Below are 24626 nucleotides of genomic sequence, written 5' to 3'. Positions count from 1 at the left end.
AGATTGAAACATGAGATCGGAATGAAAAGAGGACTTTATGTAAAAATAAAAAATGGGGAAACACACCTTAGATCAAAATATAACGAAATGGCAAAGCTGGTTAAAAAGAATACACATGCAGTGAAACGTAATTATGAAATTAAGGTTGCTAGTCAAGCAAGATCCAACCCAAAGGGTTTCTTTCATCTCTATAGAACAAAAAATAAAGAAAGAATAGGACCAATTAAAAACGATGAAAATGTCATGATAGAATCGGAGGAAAAAATGAGTGAGGAGTTTAACAATTATTTTCTATTGGTGTTTACTAATGAGAGGTTAGATAAAGTACCTGACTGCGATCCAATTTTCAGAGGGGATGAAGAAAGTAGTCTATCTAATATCAGCATTAGTAAAGTAGAAGTAGTCAAGCAGATTGAAAGACTTAAATGTACAAAATCCCTGGGTCCAGACAAAAAATTTCCGAGAATGCTTAAGGAGTGTAAATTTGAATTCTGTGACCAGTTAACTGAAATATTTAATAAATCAGTAGACACTGGTTTTGTGCCTACCGCTTGGAGGCAGGCTAATGTTGTTCCTGTTTTTAAGAAGGGAGATAGATCGTCTATATGCAACTACAGGCCAATCAGTTTGATATCGGTTATAGGAAAAATGCTTGAATCAGTAACAGTAAATAGACTCAGAGAACACATCAAAAGACATAATTTAATTTGTGATTCACAGCATGGTTTCCCCAAGGGCAAGTCATGTGTGACTAATCTTCTATCCTTTTACACTAAAGTATATAAGGCATCAGATAACCATGACAATTACGATGTTATTTACCTTGTCTTTAACAAACCGTTCAAAAAGATGCCATACCAAAGACTACTTAATAAAATCAAAGCCCATGGCATAGGAGGAAAAGTGTTAGAATGGATTAGAGCTTGGATTAGTAACAGAAAACAGCAGGTCACCATAAATGGAGTAAAATCTAGGTGGGGCAATGTTACTAGTGGGGTCCCCCAGGGCTCGGTTTTGGGTCCCTTGTTGTTCATTATGTACATAAACGACTTAGATGACAGGATAAATAGTGATGTTATTAAGTTTGAAGATGACACTGAAATAGGACGCCTAATTAGGTCAGGAGATGATGCAGAAATTCTGCAGGATGATTTTAACAAATTGTTCACATGGTTGGTGAAATGGCAAATGAACTTCAATATCTCTAAGTGTAGCGTGTTAAACGTAGGGCTACACAACCCCGAAAACAGATACAGCTTAGATAACATGCTTTTAGAGAAAACTGAGTGCAAGAGAGACTTGAGAGTTTTAGTGAGTCCGGACCTTAAAATCAGGAAACAGTGCATTAGCGCCAGGAATAAAGCTAACAGAGCATTAGGTTTCATTGCTAGGACGGTAATGAATAGAAGTGCAGAGGTAATTATTAACCACTTCCATACGGTGCCGCCTACATAGGCGGCATAAGGAGCAAGTGGGTATTCGCTGATGCCGAAGTCGCCATCTTGATTATATTTATTGTAGTTGTACCTACGTAATTTTCATTCTCTCTAAACTGGCTTCATCAGTTTTCTATGTTTATCAAAATACACGGGTGAAAGAGAACGGACAATTGAGCACTGACTTTATTTCTTATAATGCGATTATTATGACACAACATCGCACGTCGGGCAGCTAATGCTGCCAGACGTGCGATGTGCCCCGGAGGGAAGCGGTTAAATTCTATCTAGCGATAGTTAGACCCATCCTTGACTATGCGGTACAGTTTTGGTCTCCGTCCTACAGAATGGACATCAATTCACTAGAATCAGTACTGAGAAGAATGACCAAAATGATACATGGACTCAGAAATTTACCTTATGAAGAGAGGCTTAGGCACCTTAACTTACACTCTCTGGAAAGACACAGAGTGCGGGGTGATCTAATAAAAGTGTTCAAGTGGATCAAAGGCTTTAACAAGGGTGATGCAAACAAGGTCATTATATTAACTAAAACAACAGGGCAGGACTTGCAGTAATGGTTTAAACTGGACAAATTTAGATTTAAAAAGGAAATAGGCAAGAATTGGTTTACAAATATGGTGGTTGACGAACGGGATAAACTTAGTAACTACGTAGTAAGTGCTGAAACTATCCGTTGTTTTAAGAAATGATTAGACAACTTTCTGGATGGGGATGACAGGTGGTGATGGATATGGAGCTGCCTAGTATAGGCCTTATGGTCTCTTGCAGTCTCCTTCATTCTTATGTTCTTATGAAAAGTGTGGGAAGCAAAAGTGGATGGAAGGAATATTAAGGGAAGACCAAGAATAAGGTGAATATATGCATGGGCTGATGGGAGCAATGGATGCAATGTTGAGCAGGGTAGAGAGAAGGCAAAAAATAGGTGTGAATTGAGAGTGGCTATAAATAGATGAAGAAATGGCGTAGCCTAAAGTTATTTCTTCTTGTCTGCTATGTCTATTTCTTGAGTTTATGATCAAGGGGTTAGTCACCATTTATGAAGATGTGGAGTGAACCAGCCTTGACTGTTGGGCCCTGCTGTGGAAGTTCTCTGTCTTGCTGTATTGCCTCCAACCCATGCTTTGTGGTAAGGAACAGGGATGACCCTGTACCTATGAGGAGCTGAGATGGGAGGGTCAGTGAATGTGTTTTTGGATGGATGTAGGGTGGGTGTATGATTTGACTTGGCCACCCTTCTTGTAAGATGGAGGGACCTTTTGGTATATTTGTATATGTATATATGTAAAACATGTCACAGTAGTGCTATATTTAGTTGTTGAGATTGGAGATAAACTTTTATAATTTTGAACATATCTTGTCACAGGTTTAGGTTGCAAAACGAACCACTCACTGACCTTCATCGCCATTGATTCGATTCACCACAGTGATGTTGCTTTACGCTTGGGTGTCAATCTGAGTGAGGGTGGTGGACCTGGTAACACTGCTGCTGTTATTGTTGACGTGCAGCAGCAGGTTCATTTCATTATGAACACAGCTTTATCACGAAAGACTCTAGTGGACTTTATACTTCGGTACACAAGAGGACAGCTGGATAGGTGAGTGAATTGGATTTGTCCTTTCTCTGAATTATTACTCAAAAAAGGGATGTAGTAGAAGTCAGTGCTGCAGTGCTATGGTCTATTCATTATAACATGTCAGAGGTTCATTATCAGTCTATACCAAAATGTCTCTTCCCCCCTTATAGAGGAGGTAGCCAGCCAAGGCATCCACCCATCCCATACCCATTCCACACCCACCCACCACCCATTTGTTTCCTTAGTTCCATGTGGATGAAGGGCTATACCTAATCCATGCCTACTGCCTGGGTCAGAATAGAAGTTTTATTAGCTGTTGGAGTCTTTGTATTATTTACTTAACTGAAATCTGAAGATGAAACAAACTATCTAATAAATTTACTGTAGAGAGGCTCAGCATAGTTTGAATAAATAGATATATTACTAATGGTTTTATGATGGCTTTAGTACTTCCACATGTAGCAAAGCTATTTAGATATGCAGAAAAATTAGTTTTAGATTTTGTTATAAGCAAAACAAATAGTATTAACTGTATGTTTGTCTTCAAGTTTTGTCGGTAATTACATTAGTAAAATGGTTATGTGTAGCATCTGAACCTATTGATGAATTTTTTTGAATAAAGGAATCTTGTGCCAATAGTAGTAGCTGAAGGAGTGGAAATTATTCTGTAGAACTAGCAACAATTCCTTTTTATGTTGTCATAGCTGTGGTTATTTGCCTGTTGTGGAAGTAAGTCATAAACAAAAGCTACATTAATGAAAGTGAATATTTGCTTGGGTAAAATGTACAAGTTATCAGCATGATTATTTTATTCTAGAATGTTTTGCTGAGGACATTTTCTTTGAAGAGTTACAGTTTTCAAACTTGTCTAACTTTGCATAGCTGACAGATCCCTTATTGTATGATTGGGAGTTGGAGGCTGTTGTGAGTGTACTTTTTTATTGTATGATGAAATCACTGCAGTGATTATGCTCTCCTCTCTCAGATTGACTCCTGCCAGGGAAGTCAGTGCTAAGGTAATGACTGAGTCACCAGTGGTTCCTTTCAACTCATACTTACCCTCCTTTTTGCCTTCAAACTTTTCTTTATTAACCCTAAGACTCCATGAGAAGTTCACTTTCCATCCATTGGTGAGGCTTAGTGGTGATGGGCAAAGAACATTAATCCCTGGAAGCTGTAGTGTGAAATAGAATGTTAATCTGTGCAGAGATTGAGGTGATAGCCACCTGTGACTAAGCAGCCCTTTTTAGGATCTGCCTTACTCACCCAACAAAGGGAAGGGCTAGAAAAGATGCCCTAAAAGGAATTTACCCCACAACTTCCAGATTGGGTAACTGTCTCCAAGTGTCATTCTCAGTAATAGTCAAGACAAACCTATAAACCAAATGTTTGGTGAAAAATAATGACAGTGATTTTTGCCTTGAGTTTCACTGAGTGGAAAACTCACAGCACAACAGCCCCACAGTAGCTGCAGTGATCCATGAGCCCACACTGAAAAGAAATCTTGGAGTGTTGTCAGTTCTGTATTGGTGTGGAGATGTTTCTGTGTCACCAGCTGAAAATAGTAGCAGGATATCACTGGTTAACAGCTCTCCATGTGTGAACAGGTGTAAGAAATACAATTGAAGTTTTTAGAAATCTTGGGCCTCTGCCAGAAACCATGCATGCACACATATACACCAGGAAGGCAGTATTGCTTACTACACTACAAGGAAATTGAAAGTAGCCTATGCTAATGTAGATGGTTTACTATTGTCCAGGTTAGAGAGAAATGATTATTTGAAGGTAAACAAACCTGATATTTTGTACTTGATAGAGACCAAACTCCCAAAAGATTTTTAACTACAGCTGGGGAATAATAGAAACACCACCTGGAAAAGAGACATAGAGGACAAGATAGGTGGTTGGGTAATGGTTGCTATGGGAAATGACATAAAGTTGGAAGAAGCAAATCTGAGTGAAGGCAAGACTGAAGCAATCCGCCTGAAAAATAAAACTAAAGGGCAGAGTAGAAGAGGCTTCATGTTGGCATATGTCCACCCCAAGAGGAGCTTGGATTGAAGCTGAATATTAAGGAATGTTGTTGGACACAACTCTCCTCATAAAGAAAACTATTAAAAAAGGATCAATATACGGGGATTTTAATTGCAGTGTGGTTGACTGGGAGGAGTGGGAAGCAAGTGACAAGGCATATTTCTAGAGGAATAGCAGTGGAAAACACAAAGACCCAGTGGGTAAAGGAAGTGACTCTGGTAAAAGGAGATGATATTCCCACAAAATTAGATCTACTACTCACCAAAGAGACAGACATTATTAGCTCGTTGAACTACCTTTGCTTCATAGGAAAAAGTGATCATAGAACAATTGAATTTCAGCTGGCAGATGAGGAAAAACAGCTAAAGAATGAATCACATAGGCAAGGCTATTTTGGGAGGGCAGACAATTCAGACTTGAAGAAATTCTTTGAATAAACAGACTGAGAGGAATTCATGAGTATTACTGGAATAATGAAGAAATGGGAAGTCTTTCTTGACATTTACAACCTGTGAGTGAGCAAACATGTGCCAAATATTAGTAGAAGGAAGAAGCAGAAACAAGATAAGCTTAGCAAAAGGTGTGAAATAGCAAAAATGCCAGGGACATGGCTTTGGCAAAATGAAGAATGAGAAGAAGCAGTAGTAAAACAGAAGAAGCCTACAAACAAGCTAGAAACAACTCTACAAAAATCTATAGGGAGGAGGAAATAAATTTTGAAAGGGATGGTCTAGATAAATGCAGAGATCAATCAAAACTTTTACAGGTTTATCAATGGTAGATTGAATCACAAGGAAATGATTACCAAGCAAATAATGGGTGGTGAGGTCTTTGAGGAGGCCTTAGCTCAAGCAGAAATAATGAATTAGAGAATTTAATCCATCTTCATAAAGGAGAACAGATTTTTAGAGGAAAATCATGAGCAAGAATTTAGGTTTAGAAGATATAAATGTAAAAGTGAGGGAGGTGCTCAATCTTTTGGGATCATCAATGTGAGAAAACCTTCATGACCTGATGGGATCTCAAACTGGAAACTTAATGAATATAGGTAACAACTAGTGAGCAAGAGAGTGTGTAATTGTTTGAAATGCATTGTATAGTGTTTGCATATGTGTATTTAGCAGCCTCTACAGAGGAGCTTTTAGCATGATTACATTGTTATGCATAGACAGGGCTGTGCTTCTACTACATTGCTTGTCATTTATGTCATATATCATTGTATATTATTGAGCATTTTAGAAGTAGTTATCCTTTTAGAAGCATACATAGTTTAGGAAAGATCTCTGGTAGCTGAATCTTTTCATGTATTTTGCTAGTTTTTCCTTTCACTTTTTCTTATTTCTGTTTTTTTGTGAAAGGTGTTTAGAAAAACAGCCAAGAAAAAAGTACTGATATACTTTTTCTCAAGTTTTCTATTAGAAAGAGAACTTAAGTGCATTTTCTTTTTGTGTTTTGCTACTCCTGGTGGCTATATGAGTTCCGTGTTTGACCTGAGCAATCTTGTTTTTGGCTCTCATTCCAGCCAAGGTCATGTAACTAACCACATGCTGGAGGTAAGACCAGGATTCTGGCTCATGGTTTTGTTTACTGCTCATTTCATTAACTGCTTTGCTCCTTCTAGTTGATATTGTATCATTAGGGTAAAGCAAGATAAGGTTTTGTAATTTAGATTAGAGTCATAGTTATTTAGATGACCAAAATATCTTCCTTTTGTAGCTTTTGGAATACTGTTGAGTGTCAGTTAACATGGGATGAATTCTTAAATCAGTCCCACACTTACTAAATGAAAACTTACATCATTCAAGAATCCTGCCACCCATGCCCATGCCCCCACCTCCATCCTCATCACCATTTCTGCCCTAGCTCCTACGTAAGGCCTGTAGACCTCACCCAAACAGACCATGGATCCAGCTCACACACACAGACACAGTGGTACAAAGGAAAAAAAGTAAACTCGGAAAGGGACCTAGGAGTAACTATCTCAAATGACATGACACCAGACAAACATGTCAACAAATTAGTCAGAGAAACTTTCAACTTATTAAGATCATTGAAAGTAGCCTTTGATTACATGGATGAAGAAATGGTAAAGAAAATACTAGTTACACTGATAAGACCAAAATTGGAATACGCAGTGTCACTATGGACACCTAGTTCCAAAAAAAAAACTTAAACTAGAAAGAATTCAAAGAGCAATGACAAAGATGACACCAACACTTTGCAATTTGACATACGAACAAAGATTGGATAAACTAAATCTACCAACCCTAGAACAAAGAAGAGAAAGAGGTGATTTGCTAATCATCTACAGAATTATGAAAAGCATGGAAATTCTTGATTGAGATGACTTACTAATATGGAACAAAAGAAATATAAGAGGACACGAGAAGAAACTTAAGGACAGTTACAGAAGAGAACTGAAAAAGAATAGCTGTCCACACAGAGTGATAGATATCTGGAACAAACTGAAAGAGGAAACAGTGAGTGCTAAAACTATACATGACTTTAAGAAAAAACTGGATGCGGAAAGATACAATAGTGGGTCACTACGAGCACAACTCTTTTCCTGCAAAATACAACTAGGTAAATACACACACACACAACGGTCAGAGTCAGACGTCTGGAAAGAGCTCCATTGTGCTAGGCAGTGCTTTATCGCTAAAAATTTTGGAACGGCACTAGTGTTTACAAACAAGAAGGGAATTGTGAATCTCGAGTGACCGAAATGGAGTTATCTTTGTACAATTTAGTGCTGATTACTTAAAAATGGAAGAAAATAATAGTGAAACATGGAAAAACGAACTGGCAAAGAGATGTCTGGACGTGAGTAGGGTGGAATCGCCACTGAGAGTAATTTCCAAACGAATATGTTTGAATGAAACCCCCAAATCGTACCAAAGGTTTGAGAACCATCCTTTTTCTGGTTTTGCAAGAGAAGGTGGAATTTTTGGAAGAGGGGTAGAAATGGATAGAGAGCCTAGGTATAAAAATATTTTGAGAAACAGGGAGTTTAATGATTTGTTAGATGAAATAATTTAATTGAAAAGTGAGCACAGGGCGATGTACAGAGAAATAGGTTAATTAAAAAAAAGGTAATGAAAAGACCAACAGGGAACTTGAACTGAAAAAGAAACTGAATGTGATCAGTGGTGAGAATGAAAGAAGAAAAAATGAGGATATAAATAAGAATGAGGCCTTAAAAAAAGAAATGAAGGAGCAAATACAGGCAGTGACTGAGAAAATGGAAGAGACAATCAATGAGACTGATCTCCAAGAGATAAAAAAAAAACAATGGAAAGTGGAACAAGAAAAAAAAAATTATCTTTCAAAAAAATAGTAGAACAAGTAAAGGAAAATGCCAAAGAAACTGTGATCAAAGTAATTAAGAAATAAGGAAATTTGGACAGGGACATAGTGGATAAAAAGAAGTACATTTTAGTTTATAATATTAAAGAGGAACATGTTTCTTGAGTACTGGATCTGAGGCTGAGAAAAAGGTTTATATATATATAATATATATATATATATATATATATGTAATAAAAAGGATGAAAAAGGAAAAAATTAAAAATAGCTTATACCAACATAGAATTGTTTCAGGACTGAACAAATTAAATGACTGTCTGGCATTAGAAAAACCAGATGTAATGGGAATTGTAGAAACGAAATTAAAAGATCCTCTACCACCAAACACTGTATTTACCTAGTTGTATTTAACTAGTTGTATTTTGCGGGAAGGGGAGCTATGCTCGTGTTGTCCCGCCTTTGTATCTTGCAGTGTCTAGTTTGTTTTTAAACTAATGAATGGTTTTTGCGCATACTATTTCATTGTCCAGTTTGTTCCAAGTGTCCAAAACTCTATGAGGAAAACTGTTTTTCTTCAGTTCTCTTCTATAGCTATGTTTTTTTATTTTCTTTCCATGTCCTCTTGTGTTTCTTTTGTCCCAGTTAAGTAAGCTCTCACTATCGAGTACCTCTGTGCCTTTCATGATTCTGTAGATGGTCAATAGGTCACCTCTCTCTCTTCTTTGCTCCAGTGTCGGTAACTCCAGTTTAGCCAATCTCTCTTCGTATGATAGGTTTGCAAGTGCAGGTGCCATTTTTGTAGCTGCTCTTTGGATTCTTTCTATTTTCTTTATATTCTTTTTGGTACTGGGGGACCACAATGTCGCTGCATACTCTAATCTAGGCCTTATCAATGTAACCAATATTTTTTTCATCATGTCTTCGTCCAAGTATGTAAACGCCACTTTTATTGATCTTAGCAAGTTGTAAGTCTCCCCGACAATTTTGTTAATCTGTATATCATAGGACAAGTCGTTCGTGATAATTACTCCCAAATCTTTTTCGGATCCTACTTTCTTTACTTCTTTGGTTCCAATTGTATATTTTCCTGATATTCTGTTTTTGCTTTTTCCAAACTCCATTATGCTACACTTCTTAGTATTAAAGTCCACTTCCCATTTCTGACTCCAGTTCCATACCCTATTTAGGTCTTCTTGCAGTGCTTCACAGTCCTCATCAGTTTCTATTTTCCTTAGCAGTTTGGCGTCATCGGCAAAGAAGCTCATGTAGCAGTTCACGTCCTCATCCATGTCATTCATATAGATAGCAAACATTATTGGTGCCAGCACAGATCCTTGCGGTACTCCACTGATCACCTCTTTCCAGTCTGAATATTTTTCTCTGAGCACTACTCTCATCTTTCTACCAGTCAGAAAGTCCTCTATCCATTTTAGTAGGTTTCCCTGTATTCCTCCTATGTGTTCCAGTTTTTTTAGTAGTTTTCTGTGTGGTACTTTGTCAAAGGCTTTTTGCAAGTCTAGGAATGCACAATCAGCCCATCCATTTCTTTCTTGCACTATGTCTATTAGTCTTGAGTAAAAGCATATTAAGTTTGTGGAGCATGATCTTCCTTGTCTGAATCCGAATTGTCTTGGGTTTAATATGTCATTGTCTTCCAGATGTTTTACCCATCTATTCTTGATTATTTTCTCACAAATTTTGGCTATGGTGCTTGTTAGTGATACTGGCCTATAGTTGGTGGGTTCTTCTTTGTTTCCTCCTTTGTGTATTGGTACAATGTTAGCGTTTTTCCAGTCCTCGGGTATCTTTCCTTCTTTGAGTGAGCTGTTTATTAAGATGTGTATTTTGTCTGTTAGTTCTTCTTTGCACTCCTTTAGAATCCAATTTGCAATACCGTCCGGGCCATGTGATTTTCTGACATCCAGCCTTGATAAATGTTCTGATATTTCCTGTGGGACAAGGTCTGTGCAACCATTAGATGAAAAATAGATAGGAAGAACAGGGTGGAGTAATATTTATGACTAAGAAAGGGTTAAATTTACCAAGATAATAGAAGGAAAAAACAATGTGGAATTGATTATGATGAAAGTTGAAAACAGTGACATGAAAAGTAGAAAATTTGTAGTAATGTATGTACCCCCCAAAACACAGTCTTGGACAGAGAGTGATCATTCCAAACTGTTGGAAGACACAAAGAATGTACTAACTGATTTACTGAAAGGAGGAAATATAGTAATTATGGGTGACTTTAACTCAAAAGAAATATGTTGGGAAGAAATGACAGTGAAGGGTGGGGAAGACCTCTGTGGAAACATACTACTGGATATGACCATTGAATACACAATGACTCAATAGGTAAAGGAAAATACCAAATACAGAAACAATGAGGAACCATTAAGACTAGATTTAATATTTACATCAGAGCATGAAATTGTGGACAGAATTCCCCAATTGGGAAGAGTGACCACTTACTAATAGAGTTTGAACTAAAAGAACAAATGGACTTGAGAAGAAATGAGAAACATAGAAAAGGAAGACTAATGTACAAAAAGACACAGAGTTTGAGAAACTTGGAAAAAACTTTCAAAAATGCAAATTGGGAAAACTTCTTAAATGAAGAAACAAAGATGGAAGAGAAATGGAACATACTAAAAGAAATTATTCCATTCTCCTCTCCCATTACCGTCATATTCTTAGCACCTCCCACTGCTACCACCACTCCCTATCCTTCTACACATTTAACATCTCCCTAAAATACTCTGCCCATCTTCCTGTTACTGGCTCCTCTTCTGTTAACATCTCTCAATCTGCAACTTTTACCTTTTCTTCTCCACTTGACTTGCCTCCCCTTCTATTAACTTCCTTCCAAAACATCTTTTTATTACAAGAGAGGAGCATGCTGACAGGAGACCTTTTGGTCAATAATTTGGTCAGATGAAAAAAAATTATAATTATGATAAATAAAGATTATAATGTAAATAATAATGAATGAAATTAGTAAATAAATAGATAGGTAAAGTTAAGTAATAAGTAAACAGGTAAATAGTAAATAATAAATTTACATAAATAATGATAAATGATAATCAAGGAAATAATAAACAAACAGACAAATAATAGCAGACAAATAAATGGTAGGCATTACAGCATTTTGCTTAGATGTTTATCTAAACGAATCTTAAAGCTTCAATCTAAACTACATTGCACTGCCTCTGCAGGAAGTTTATTCCATTCATTAACTACATGGTGAAGTTGTTTCCACCCACTTCCAAAGTAAATCTATTTCCTGACAGTTTGAGACCATTATTTCTTGTCAGAATCTCATTCAGTGCAAAAATTTTGTCACTTTAGATGTCAATTCCCTTTAGAATCTTAAAGACCTGTATCACTTTTGAGTCTACACTTTTTTTAGGGAAAACAGATTCATATGTTTTAGTCAATTTTCGTATGATTTATTTTTGTGATATTTAGAATCAGTTTTGTGGCTCGTCATTGTACTTTTTCCAATCTGTCATTGTCTTTAATGAGATTCAGTGACTATACAGAAACATCATATTCCAAATGTGGATGAACTAATGATTTATATGGCTTGTTAATGAGAGATGGACTTTTGAAGTCAAAAGATTGTGCAGTCAGTCCTAGAATCGTATTTGCTCTCACACTACTTCACTATTTTACATCTGCTCTCCTTTTTGCCTCCTATGTCTTATGTTCTGCTTCTTTTCTTTTGTCTTTGTACTTCTCAAATGTTTCTCTCATCCTACTTCGCAACCAGTCCCCGAATGCTCGCTTCTCTTCTACAACCTTCTTCACTTCACCATCTCACCATTCACTACCCTTCCTTCTATTCCTTCCCATCCTTCTTGTTCCACATACCATCTTTGCACACCTTGCACTCCCACTTTGAAACACCCCCATTCCTCTTCAAACAAATTTGTCTTCAAAATCAAACAAACCACCTGAAAACCCAGTATCTTACAGACCAATCTCATTACTATCCACCATATCCAAGCTAATGGAAAGATTAGTGGCTGACAGAATTGCAACTAAACTACCTACCTCCCCAAACCAACATAGATTTAGGGAGAGTCAATCCACCAGCACCCTGTTCACAAACATCTCCTCACAAGTGCTGAAAGGATTGAACAAGGATCCATCAATAGAAAGAATGGTTATGGTAGCAGAAGATAAACAAGGAATTTGATCAAGTTTACAGACATTTGCTGTAAAAAAAAAAGAGAAAAAAAAAAATCATGAATACTAATATTCACAACAACAACAAAATTGCTAACTTCTTAGCAGGCAGAAAATTCAGTTACCCAGAAATAACCAAATTTCTTGACAAAAAGACTACAATGGAGTCCCCTAAGGAGCAATTCTCTCACCTGTGCTAGTTTACTTCTTTGCAAGTGATGTGAACACCAAATCCAGAACGCAACACCAAAGCACTCATAGATACAGATAACCAACATAGAAGCTAAAAACACCCATTTTTACTAAGAATAATCAATTAATGGGTCATAAATGATAGAATGGAAGCTTCATCTTAGAAGTTATCATTGATATTGCTCATTCCAAACAACCATAAATAAAAAAAATCTAAACCCTTCCATTTAAAAAAAAAAAAGAAGATATTAGGCCTCACTTTTGATATCCATTTATCCTTGAGCCCACATACCAAAGAACTAAGAATAAAAATCATATACATATGTATATACCAAAAGGCCTCTTCCCCCTTATAAGGGAGGTGGCCAACCAAAGCATGGATCCACCCTTCCCTCATCCTTCTGGATGAAGAGCCATCCCTGCCCTCAGCCCACTACCTGGATCAGAAGCAGTGAAGTAAGATGGTACCTCCACAGCAGGGTCCAACAGCTGAAATTGGTTTACCATCACTGCTTCATTACATAGTGACCTTTCTTCTTTGCCTACTCACAAATAATTATAATTAGAGAAGACTGGCCATGTCTTGTCATTCCTTCATAACCATTTTCCACTCACACCTATCTCTTGCTGCCACTCTTCCCTGTTGAAGAGATATTCCCCTTTTTACCCTGGGCCTCCTTCACCCCATTCATCAATCCCATTCAGTCTTCCCTGTAAGTTCATGCCATCCACCTCTACCTTCCATATTATTTTTGCTATAGCAACCCCCTTCCTCATCTATTTAAAACTATTTCTAAAGCAGACAAGGAAAACAACCCTTTGAGTCATGTCATCCTTTCATCCATTCACAGTCATCTAATATTTACTCAAATCTTTAATATTCTCAGTTCCCTGCTTGACAGATACTGTATATGCATCCAAAGCCTTCCATTCCATCTGTCCACCTCATTCTTGGTCTTCCTCTCAAGCTCACTCCATCTACTTCTGCTTTTCACATTCTTTGATAATAGTCTTTCCTTACTCATTCCCTCAATATCCCCTAATCACATAAACACTTTGGTCTAACCTATCTGACAGTCCTCTTCTCACATTGGTTCTCAGCATCACAATTGTATTTCTAACCCTATTCTATTCGTTCTTGGAATGCCTATCATGTATCTCAAACATCTCATCTAAAAAATATTCAGGCTTGCATTTACCAGGGATGCAAGGGTATTTGGTTGCATCTGCATAATATTGAAAATCTACCTAAATAATACCAGTACAGTACACCTTTATGTTCAGTGGTTTTCTTATTAGTGGTTTTGATTAGTGATTTTGTGTAAGTTGTTGATTATTCTTAAACAAAAATAATTATATTTGGCACCTTTTAGCAAGTTTACCATCCTACCACTGGTATTTATTTAATTGCTGGTATTTACCTAAAATTAGGTAAATCCCAGCAATCAATGGTTGCTGATGTCATGTTCCTGTTTTCCCATTTCCTGACAATAACATTAGTCCACATGTATCTGCTGTTCTAAACCTGTTTGGTTACAGCTATTATGCTCCAGTTCTCTGCATAACTAACATTCATGTAATATTGTGAATGTAAATGGCCCATCTAAAAGGGTAAGGAAAGTGCTTATTGTACCTTGGAAGTAAATAATGAAATATAGAAATATCAAAGTAGAATGAGTTATACTACAATATATTGTCAGTATAGCATGAACCCATAGTTCATGACATAGAACAGAGAAGAAAAGATGCTCAAGATTTGTGCACATCTGGATCAGCCAAGTACCAAGTCATGTATTTACCTAGTTGTATTATACAGGAAGGGGAGCTATGCTTGTGGTGACCCATCTTTGTCTCTTGCAACATCTAGTTTGTTCTTATATTCATGTATGGTGTTTGCACACACTATTATTTTGGCCAAATTGTTCCAGACATCATCACTCTGTGTGGAAAGATTTTTTTTTCCCTCCAGATCTCCTCTATAATTGTCCTTTTTGAGTAACTCTTCATGTTCCCTTGTTTTTCTTCTATCCTGATTTAATGAGTCTTCTCTATCAAGGACTTCCATGCCTTTCATAATTCTATAAATGACCAACAGATCACCTCTTTCTCTTCTTTGTTCCAGGGTTGGTAGTTCCAGTTTAGACAATCTTTGGTCATATGTCAGTTTTGAAAGTGTTGGGGCCATCTGTGTCAATGCTCTTTGGATTCTTTCTATTTTCCTTGTATTCTTTTTTTGTAATGGGTGTCCATAGTGTCACTATGTATTCCATTCTTGGTCTTATCAGTGTGACTAGTATTTTCTTTACCATTACCTCATCCAAGTAATTAAAGGCCACTTTTATTGAGAGTACTTTGGTGAACAAGGAAAAGGTTTGGATTAAGGCCTTAAACTACTGACATGTAAATAAAGATGATAACATATCATCACAGATTCATTATGCATTCAGTCAATATCAACATTTTTATGTCATTCTAACCAATATTTGGGAATACCTATATTAATCAAACCTAACTGAATACCTCGAAAAAACACAGTAAAACCTCACATATTTGGAATAAAACTGCATAAGGGGCAGTCAGATAAGTGGGTGTAGAATCAATTCAGAAATATAATACAAATAAACTCAGGCAGACAGTTTGAAGTGCCCAAGCTTGATATTATAAATTATGTATATAAATGTCATGCCATCCTTTCATCCATAGGGACAAGTGTGACTGTAGTAGTTTCAGAGGGATCAGTTTGTTGAGTGTAGTTTGGAAGGTTTATGGGTTTTGATTGAGAGGATTAGGAGAGGAGCAGAGGGAGTAAGTGGTGAGGAACAGTGTGGGTTTAGGACAGGTAGGGGTTGCGTGGATCAGGTTTTTGCAGTAAGGCAGATATATGAGAAAGCTTTAAGAAAAGATAAAAATGTGTTTTGGGCCTTTATGGATTTGGAAAAGGCATATGACAAGGTAGGCAGGAAGGCATTGTGGGAGGTATTGTAGATGTATGGGATAGGAAAGCTGTTAAGAGCAGTCAAGAGTTTTCATGAAAGTAGAGCCTGTGTTAGAATCAGAAATGGAGAAAGTTCATAGCTTGAGGTAAAGATAGGACTTTGCCAGGGATGTGTCATGTCATCATGGCTGTTCAATTTATATATGGATAGGGTGGTGTGAGAAGTAGTAAGGGTAATGAGCCAGGGGTTAGAGAAAATGGAAAAAATTGGAAATAAGCCAGTTATTGTTTGCTGACGACACTGCGCTTATAGCAGGATCAGAGGAGGGAGTAAGGAAGTTAGTGATGGATTTTGGGAAGGTTTGTGAAAGAAGGAAATTGAAGATAAATGTGAGAAAAAGTAAGGTGATGAGATGTACAAGGGGAGGGGATGGCAAAAATTTGGAAGTGAGTATTAACCACTTTGGTATGATGATGCCTACATAGGCATCATGAGGTGCAAGTACATGAGGCTTCTGGTGTCGGCTTCTTGATTATGCATGTTTTTGTAGCTGTACATGAGTTATTTCCAGATTCTGTGAACTGGTTGGTCATGCTTTCTATGTTTATTAATACCCAGAGTAAAAGAAAACGAGTATTTACCTAGTTGTACCTAGTTGTAATATACGGGAGGGGAGCTATGCTCGTGGTGACCCATCTTTGTATCTCTCCGCATCAAGTTTTATCTTAAAATCTTGTATAGTGTTAGCACATACTGTTTTGTTGTCTAATTTGTTCCATGTATTTATCGCTCTGTGTGGGAAACTGTTCCTTTTCAAGTTTTTTCTATAACTATCCTTTTTCAAGTTTTTTCTATAACTATCCTTTTTCAATTTTTTTCCGTGTCCTCTTGTTCTACCGTTTTCCCACACTAATAGGTCGTTCCTGTTTAAAACTTCCATTCCTTTCATTATTCTGTAGATAGTTAGCAAATCTCCTCTTTCTCTTCTTTGTTCCAGAGTTGGTAGGTTCAATTTGGATAGTCTTTGCCCATATGTTAGTTTGGCGAGTGTCGGTGCTAGTTTGGTTGTCGCCCTTTGTAATCTCTCTAGTTTCTTCATATTCTTTTTGGTATTGGGTGTCCAAAGTGATGCTGCGTACTCAAGTTTTGGTCTTATTAGTGTAGTTAGTATTTTCCTTATAATTTCTTCGTCCATATAACTAAATGCCACTTTGATTGCTCTCAATAAGTTGTAGGTTTCTCCGAACATCTTATTTATATGCTTATCTGGTTTCATGTCCTTTCCAATCATCACTCCAAGATTTGTGTTCCTATCCACACTGTTGATAAGCTCTTTGGAGGCTAGATGTAGTGAGTTGGGTGACCAGGTGACCAATGAGTTGCGGGTTTTCAAATGTAAACAGTGATGAGTTTTCGGACTTTATTCTCCGTGGAAGTAGAGAGGAGACAATTTAGCCGCTCAAAGCCCATGTTGAATCTGTTTACCGAACATTGAGTTGTGATGAAGAAGGGTTTGGTGTCGGTTGACACTACATAAATTTACAGATAGCTTTTATATACAAGAGGCCAAAATTGGCATGAAACTAATTGAGTGATACGCTCAATATTTTGCTAGTGAATTACAATATACCTAACTGAGAACAATAGGAAAACAGCATAAATGAAATAGAAGAGAGAGGAAAAAATATGTACAAAAGAAATATCATTTGTATGGTAGTATTTAATAATTGCTCTGGAAGTTGACAGTGGAGCTGACCATTGGGCATTTGCCTGGCTGTGAGGTCGGTCTCCCTCATTACTGTGGAAAAGGTCAGGTCTTGCTGGTGATCCATTACCACACTACTCCAAAAATGTGTGTGTGTTCACTTGCATGGTGCTGGAGCAAACGTTAACCTCGTTTCTGGCAGAGTAATGTGCTGTGACGTCTCTTGCAGTCTGTCTCGATTGCAACACGAGTAATACAGCAGTGACTTTATATTTTATAATAGTGTGATGAATCATACATATGGCAGCTGATGTTGTGCAAGAGAATTTGGCTTGTAAAGTGGTTTAGGGAGAGAGACTGGATGAAGTGGATAGCTTTAGATATTTGGGTGCACATTTGGCAGAAAAGGGCAGAGTGGAGGTGGAGATAGATTGTAGATTGAGAGAAGCAAGTAAATGGCTTGGGAGATTAAAAGTGTAATGATAAATAGACATTTGGGAATGGATGCTAAGAGGAGATTATATGAAGGGGTAATTGTACCAACAGTACTGTATGGGGCAGAAACATGGAACATAAGAAAGGAAGAGTTTAAATGTGTTTGAGATGAAATGCCTGAGAAGTATGGTAGGGGTCACTAGGCTGTATAGAGTGAGAAACAAGGAGGTGAGGAGGAGAATGGGGATGGAAAAGGAGGTGGAAAATAGGGTTGACAAAAGCATATTGGGATGGTTTAGACACATGGAAAGAATGAGTAAAGAAGGATTAGTAAAAGAGGTGTGGAAAGCTGAGGTGGAAGGATTGAACATGTGGGAATGGGGTGATGGGGGCATTGGGAAAGAGGGGGATGTCTGTTGAGGAAGGAAGGGAGAAGAGAGAAGATAGGGGTGAGTGGAGAATGGTTGTGTATGGATGATGCTGTGATGCATGGAAGAGAGTAGGTGGGGGATGGGGGTTAGGGAGGATGTGTAAATGATATTTTGACTCAGCCCAAAGGGATTTCTCCCTGTCTTTTCTTTTTTTAGCATGAAGGGATGGAGGGGGGCGGATTGCCGATTAAATGAAGCAGCCTTGTTGTGGATGTGCTGTATGTTGCTACATTTCTTCTGACCCAGGGCAGTGGGTGAGATGCAGGGATGACCCATCATCTAGGAGGAGCCAAGAAAGGAGGGAGGGAGGGAGGGAGGGGTGGTGAATGGGAGTGGAGTATGTGGAGATGAAATGGGTGGGAGTGGATTTATACCTTTGACTTTGACTACCTCCTTTGTAAAGGGGAAAAAGCCCTTGGTATATGTATGTATATATGTATATAAATGTGATTTGTCTTTTACCAGCATGAAATAAGCAAAGCTATGTTTACAGCATGTGTATTGTTGTCCACATGCAGGTAGTAACAGATGCATTATCTTTGCATTACACATGTGCAGCAGTCCTGTTTTGCAACATGATTTGCTCCCCCATTCTGCCCATGCTAAACACAGCAAATAAAGAATATCAGTTATCCTAATTTGAATATATTCTACAAGATGTTGTTGGCAATATTGCTGTTTTAGCATGGGAGGGATGTACAGGCTTCCATCCACCAGTGCTGAATACAGCAAAATAAAAATTTAGACTACCCAGTTATTAGGGTTTGTTGTTCACTTATTTTGCACCATTTTGTATGGGAGGAATTCCTCCGGGAGCATGCACGGCGCTATCTTTCCCCACCCTTCTTAGACTAAATATGACTTTGAATATATAAGAGGTATGTTATGGATAATTAACTTGCTCTTTTAGCATGGGAGGGGAGAAGTAAATTGTGTTGCTGGATGGGACCAGTGTGCTTACATACTCCAAGGATGACATGTCAGTCACTAGCAACTTAACTGTGCACCATTGTGTATATCAGAGAGAAGGTAGTAGTAAGTTCACAGGCTGCTTTCTTTGCAGCAGTCAAGAGGGACATATAGAAAGTAGAATCCCAAGTCCCATCACTCTGTCCCACTTAATTGCCTTTTACAGCATACATGGAAAAAACAATGGCAGAATTCTTTCCCCCTTACAGCAAAAGAATCCAGAAGAGATACAGTCACAAAAGTGGTAAAGGATGTGTTCAAGAGAACAGCCTAAAAGGGAGATAGCTGTAGTACAAAAGTATCATAATTCCTCTATTAGTAGATATTTTTAACTTCAACATAGATGAAGAATGTATGACTCTGGTCTGTCAGGGCAACATAGATGAATGATGTGTGACTTTTGTTCATAAGGGTGCCCAAAAATAGTCCCTAAAGTGTTGGTTGCATGTTGGCATGCAAGTAACTCAATACAGGGTATTGAATGAAGAAAGACTAGCAAAAAGAGTGTGAAAAGCAGAGGCAGGTTGAATGAACTTGAGGGGAAACCCAGGAATGAGAGGAATGGATGAATTGAAGGGGGCTTTGGGTAAAAGGAGAATATCTTTTGAGCTTGAAGAGAGAGAGCAAGTGATAGGTGTAAGTGGAGAATGGATGATAATTTGATGCGGCCCAAAGGGATTTCTCCTTGTCTTCTCTATTTACTTGTAAAGGGATAAGGAGGGAGGGTCACCATGTAAATGGAGTGGTAGGGGTAAACCAGCTTTGGCTGTCAGATTGTTGTGGAGATGCTGTGTCTTGCTACATTGCTTCTGACCTAGGTGGTGGATGGGTAGGGGTTATGCCTCTTCATTCAGAAAGAACTAAGATGAAAAGAAAAACAAATGGGTGTGGGGTGGCTGGCTACCTTTCTTATAAGGGGGAAGAAGCCTTTTGGTATATAGAAAGATAGTCCATGAATAGTGTGGGGCAGTGTAGAATGAGGTGCTTAATGCCCTTTATATTATTGTTGCATCTAGGTAGGTTTGATTTTGTGCCAGTACCTATTATGTGATGGTATCTTAGTGTTGGATGGTATATTGAATGCATGTGTGCTAGTTTGGTTTTTACTTCTCTTTGGAGGGATATTTCCGTGAAAATAATGTAAAGGGGAGGGGAATGGTGGAGTATAGTTTGGTGGTCTGTCTTGGAGAGCTTATTTAGTGATCTGTAGGGGTGTGCTGATTAATTGGCATCGGCAAGAATCAGCACTTTTTTGGTGAATCGGCATCGATGAAAATTGGCATTTTTTTTTAGAAAGTGATTAGGCATCAGCAATATTTTGCTGATGCCAATGCCAATTCAGTAATTCACCTCACTGGCCTGCACTGTTTTCAAGGTCTAACATATAAATCATGCTCATTTTACTGAATCAGATCAAGTTGATGAAATATTAGCACATTAAGAATATCCTAAATTCCGATCTATGTAGGTGAATGAAACACAATATTGAAAATATTAGACTGATTTATTCACAGAAGGCTTACAAAATATTTTGAATAGATAGCAAGAAGAGTATAATGAACTAAGGAAGCTACTCATGAATGAATGGCCTCTTCAGGGACTGCCTTTTGTGCTGAGCAGACTCCACATCCTTCTTCAGGCACCAGCAGTAGCCGGCTAGAAAGTTGACATCCCATCAGCCTTCATAGCATTCCTCCATAACACTATCTTTGTGAAAGAGCTCATCCTGTTCTTCACTGAAGTCTCCACAATTCTTTGGAAAATAGTCCAGATGAGACCGGAGGAAGTGCATTTTCAATGACATGTGCGCACCAAGTTTGCAGAAATTCTCCATTAACTCATCAACCACCTTCTGATACTGGGAACTTCTGTGATTGCCAAGTTTGCAATGACTGACTTAAGGGACAACCAGGCAGAATTCAACAGGATTCAGTGCATCATCAAAACTAGTGTCCTTGATGAGTTCCCTTATTTGAGGACCATCAATTATACCTGCCTTAAGTTTCTCCATGCTTTTTCAATGAAACTTCTGATGGAGGAAAGCAAATTCTCTACCTTCCCTGTCCAATGCCTTTACAAAGTTCTTCATGAGACCAAGTTTAATGTAGAGGGAAGGAAGCAATATCTTGCTCGGTTCAACCAGAGGGTGGGACAGAATGTTGTGTGACCCAGGTTATCCTTATTTCGATGGCCACTCATGTCTGACAAATGCTTGTCATCATCATGGCTATCCCATAAGCATAGAAAGAATGGATACTTTGTGTAACCACCTTGAAGTTCTAGGATGAGTCCAACAATATGTTATTGTGGCAAAGTATGCAGTTGATACTTTAGGGTCTATATGGGGGACCTCTACGGACCAGAGCCACACTGTTCATAGAGAAATGATGACAATTTTATTATACTACAGCTGTCCCCAATCCCCTTGCTACTGTCCTGTGCCATTTCTCTGAATATTCATTTCCTTTTTTCGCCTACCCTGTGGTGGGGGATAGAATGCTACCACCAAGTCTTCCCACTTGAGTCATAAAAGACGACAAAAAACGGGACAGGGGTTAGGACTAGGAATCCTGCTACCTGTAGCTTACCTGAGCATTCCATTTTGTCAGCCTCATGTCTAAGACTCTCCATTTTTTTTTAATCTAGATTCACTTCTTAGTGTCTTCTCTCTTTCTCTTTCCTTAACATTCATTTCTCTTTTTATCCATATATTGTTGTAGTGTTTACTCTTTGCTAACTTTCCTGATTTTGCTGGTATGTTTTCTACTACCATTTGTGACCTTAATTTTATCTTTAGAGGTTGATTTCTTTCTTTTGAATATTGTCCAATTCTATATACTTCTTCCTTTTCTACATCTTGGTCTCCTTGTTGTATGTCTTTTAGAATTGTTTTTGCTATTTCTTTTTCTGCTTTTTCTCTCAAGCACCTAACCAGACCATGTTTTTCCTTTAGTCGATATGCTACAATACACTTTTTTTTATCCATTGTATCTCTAATACAAGTTGCTTTTTCTTTGATTACTGAATAATTGTGTCCTTTACATTCTTCTGCATTTGTTGTTTTACTATTTAAAAGCAATCTCTTCATTTTCTGTTTTCATTCCATTTCTGCAAATTTTCCTCCTAAATTTTCTTCAATTTTTTCAGAATTGTGTTTGTATATGATACAGATGGTAAATTGTATATGAACACTTTTTTTTTTTTTTGTGGTTGTGTGATATACTGAAATGGACAGTAGGGTTGTGGGGAGGATTTTGGTGTTTTATGCAAGAGAGATCTGAGGCAATGGATTGTTTTTAATATGGTTATTATGTGGGCTCATTTCCAGATACATTCAAACCTTGGTTTTCGAACATAATTTGTTAAAAAAATCTGTTCTAAAACCGAATTGTTTTTAAAACCGAATTATATTTTCCCATTACAAATAATGTAAAAGAGATTAATTTGTTCCCAAGCACCAGATGAATGCTTATTTACCTAATTACACTTTATATATTATATAATAGATAAAACAATAGTGTCAATCAAATGAAAAACATAACAGAATTAATTTAATGACAAAGCAACACTGTACAATTATGTAATGTATGTACTGTACCCTTTTGGCTGCAATGTGATGGCATAGGTGGATGGAGATGAGGGAGGGAAAAGGGTGAGTTATTGCTTGGAAGGGGAACGCCATTTGTGTTTTGCGATAATTTCTTTCTTCACTTCAATTGTTTTTCTCACAACTTTTCTTTTTCCTTGACCAGTATCACTTTTTGCTTTCTTTGGAGCCATGAGTGAGGGCTAGTGTATGAAAAATAAATACTGAATGCAATAGAATTGATAACGAAAGCACAGCACAACTATTCAGCTCAGCGGTCAACAGAGAACTGTTAACATTTCATCAATGTCATTTGAGAACCAAAATTTTGTTAAAAACAGAGGTATTTCTAGCTCGAAATTTTCGTTGGATAACCGAATTTTTTGAGTTCAGAGACATTTGAGAACCGATGTTTGACTGTAGTTGGAACTAATTGTGCAATGAGTGGTTGAAGATATCACTTAAGGGTATTACTGTATTTAGGCTGAGGTGTTTTAGATGGATTTTTCAAATTGTATCTGGTCCTTTAGTATGGGATTTTTTTTTTCTTTTTTCCTATTTTTTTTTTACTCTTTTCTTTATTGCCAATGGTGAAGGGGTCTGTGTCTGGTTTGATTTCCCATATTTAATTTCCTGTTAACTGGAGGAGTGTGCTTGAAACTTATTTTGGAGAAGTATTTGTTGATGATGTTGCATTGTTGTTTTGTGATGGTATTTTTCTTTGGGTGTTTCCAGTTGCTTCATGGGTGGGGAGAAGATTTAATCACTTAAATACAACTCAAATTCTCACTCAGCATCGACTGCCTTATGTAATTTGCATCACACAACTCACATTATAAAATATAGTCATTGCTGTATTTCTCATTCTCTTTTACTCTTACATACATATACCAAGGCTTTTTCCCCCTTACAAGGGAGGTAGCCAAAAAAGAAAAAAGGCATAAAATCATTCCCGCCCATTCCATCCCTAAATACACTCCACTCCCGTCCACCCTCCCTCTTATCTTAGCACCTTCTGGATGACGGGTCATCCCTGCACCCTGTCCACTCTCCTGGGTCAGAGGCAGTGTTGCAAGGCACAGCACATCCACAGCAAGACCGCTTCATTAAATCGGCGAACCCCCCCCTCTGTCCCCCCATGCATAAAAGGAAAAGATGTGGAGAAATCCCTTCACCCCCCATCCCCCACCCATTCCACCTCATGCATCAAAACATCATCCATATACAACCATTCTCCATTCACCCCGTCTTCTGTCCTCTCCCGTCCTTCCTCAACAGACATTCCCCTCTTCCCCAAAGCACCCTTCACCCCATCCATCCATCTCATTCTAGGATGTCCCCTCATGTTCACTCCCTCCACATCTGCCTTCCATACCTCTTTTACTAGTCTTTCATCATTCATTCTTTCCTTGTGTCCAAATCATCCTAATACTCTTTCATCAACCCTATCCCCTAACTCCCTTTCCACCCCCCAATTTGTTCTTTCATGAATCATTGTAAGGATATCATTTAATTGATTTTAGTACTTTCTGATGTTTTGCCAGGTCCGGGGGTAAAATAAACTGACAGCATGTGTGTGGTATTTGGGCAGAATTGTGCTGTGTTTGACATTTGTTTAATTCCATTTATCTGTTTTGTGCTGCGCGTGTTGTAGGCTTGCCAGGGTTGTGTCTCAGTTGCGCTGAAAAGGGATAGAAAGGAGATATACCACGTTCGTTGGCCGTTTAACATACCTGTATTGAATAGGTAAATATGATTGTTTTGTGTTGTTGAAGCAATCAAGTTGAAGCAATCAAGTTGAAGCAAT

At 37.9% G+C, this 24626-nt stretch overlaps 1 protein-coding gene across 6 annotated transcripts in view; it reads left to right on the top strand.

Moving 5' to 3' along the window:
- The window catches only part of LOC143038369 (thioredoxin domain-containing protein 11-like), a 222998-nt gene that overhangs the window by 161238 nt on the left and 37134 nt on the right, over positions 1-24626 (top strand). For 4 of the 6 annotated variants that reach the window (XM_076207418.1, XM_076207429.1, XM_076207448.1 and 1 more), the window contains exon 11: positions 2824-3055. In XM_076207418.1, the coding sequence (XP_076063533.1) occupies positions 2824-3055 (232 nt within the window). Of the gene's footprint in view, positions 1-2823; positions 3056-4019; positions 4051-6590; positions 6622-24626 lie in introns of all 6 variants that reach the window. The other 2 variants (XM_076207458.1, XM_076207467.1) reach the window with 2 other exon arrangements.

This window comes from Oratosquilla oratoria, chromosome 2 (assembly GCF_046742065.1).
Source record: "Oratosquilla oratoria isolate Oo_2021 chromosome 2, ASM4674206v1, whole genome shotgun sequence".
NCBI lineage: Eukaryota > Metazoa > Arthropoda > Malacostraca > Stomatopoda > Squillidae > Oratosquilla > Oratosquilla oratoria.
Note: the sequence above shows the minus strand (reverse complement) of the source record. Positions and strands in the feature narration are given on the sequence as shown.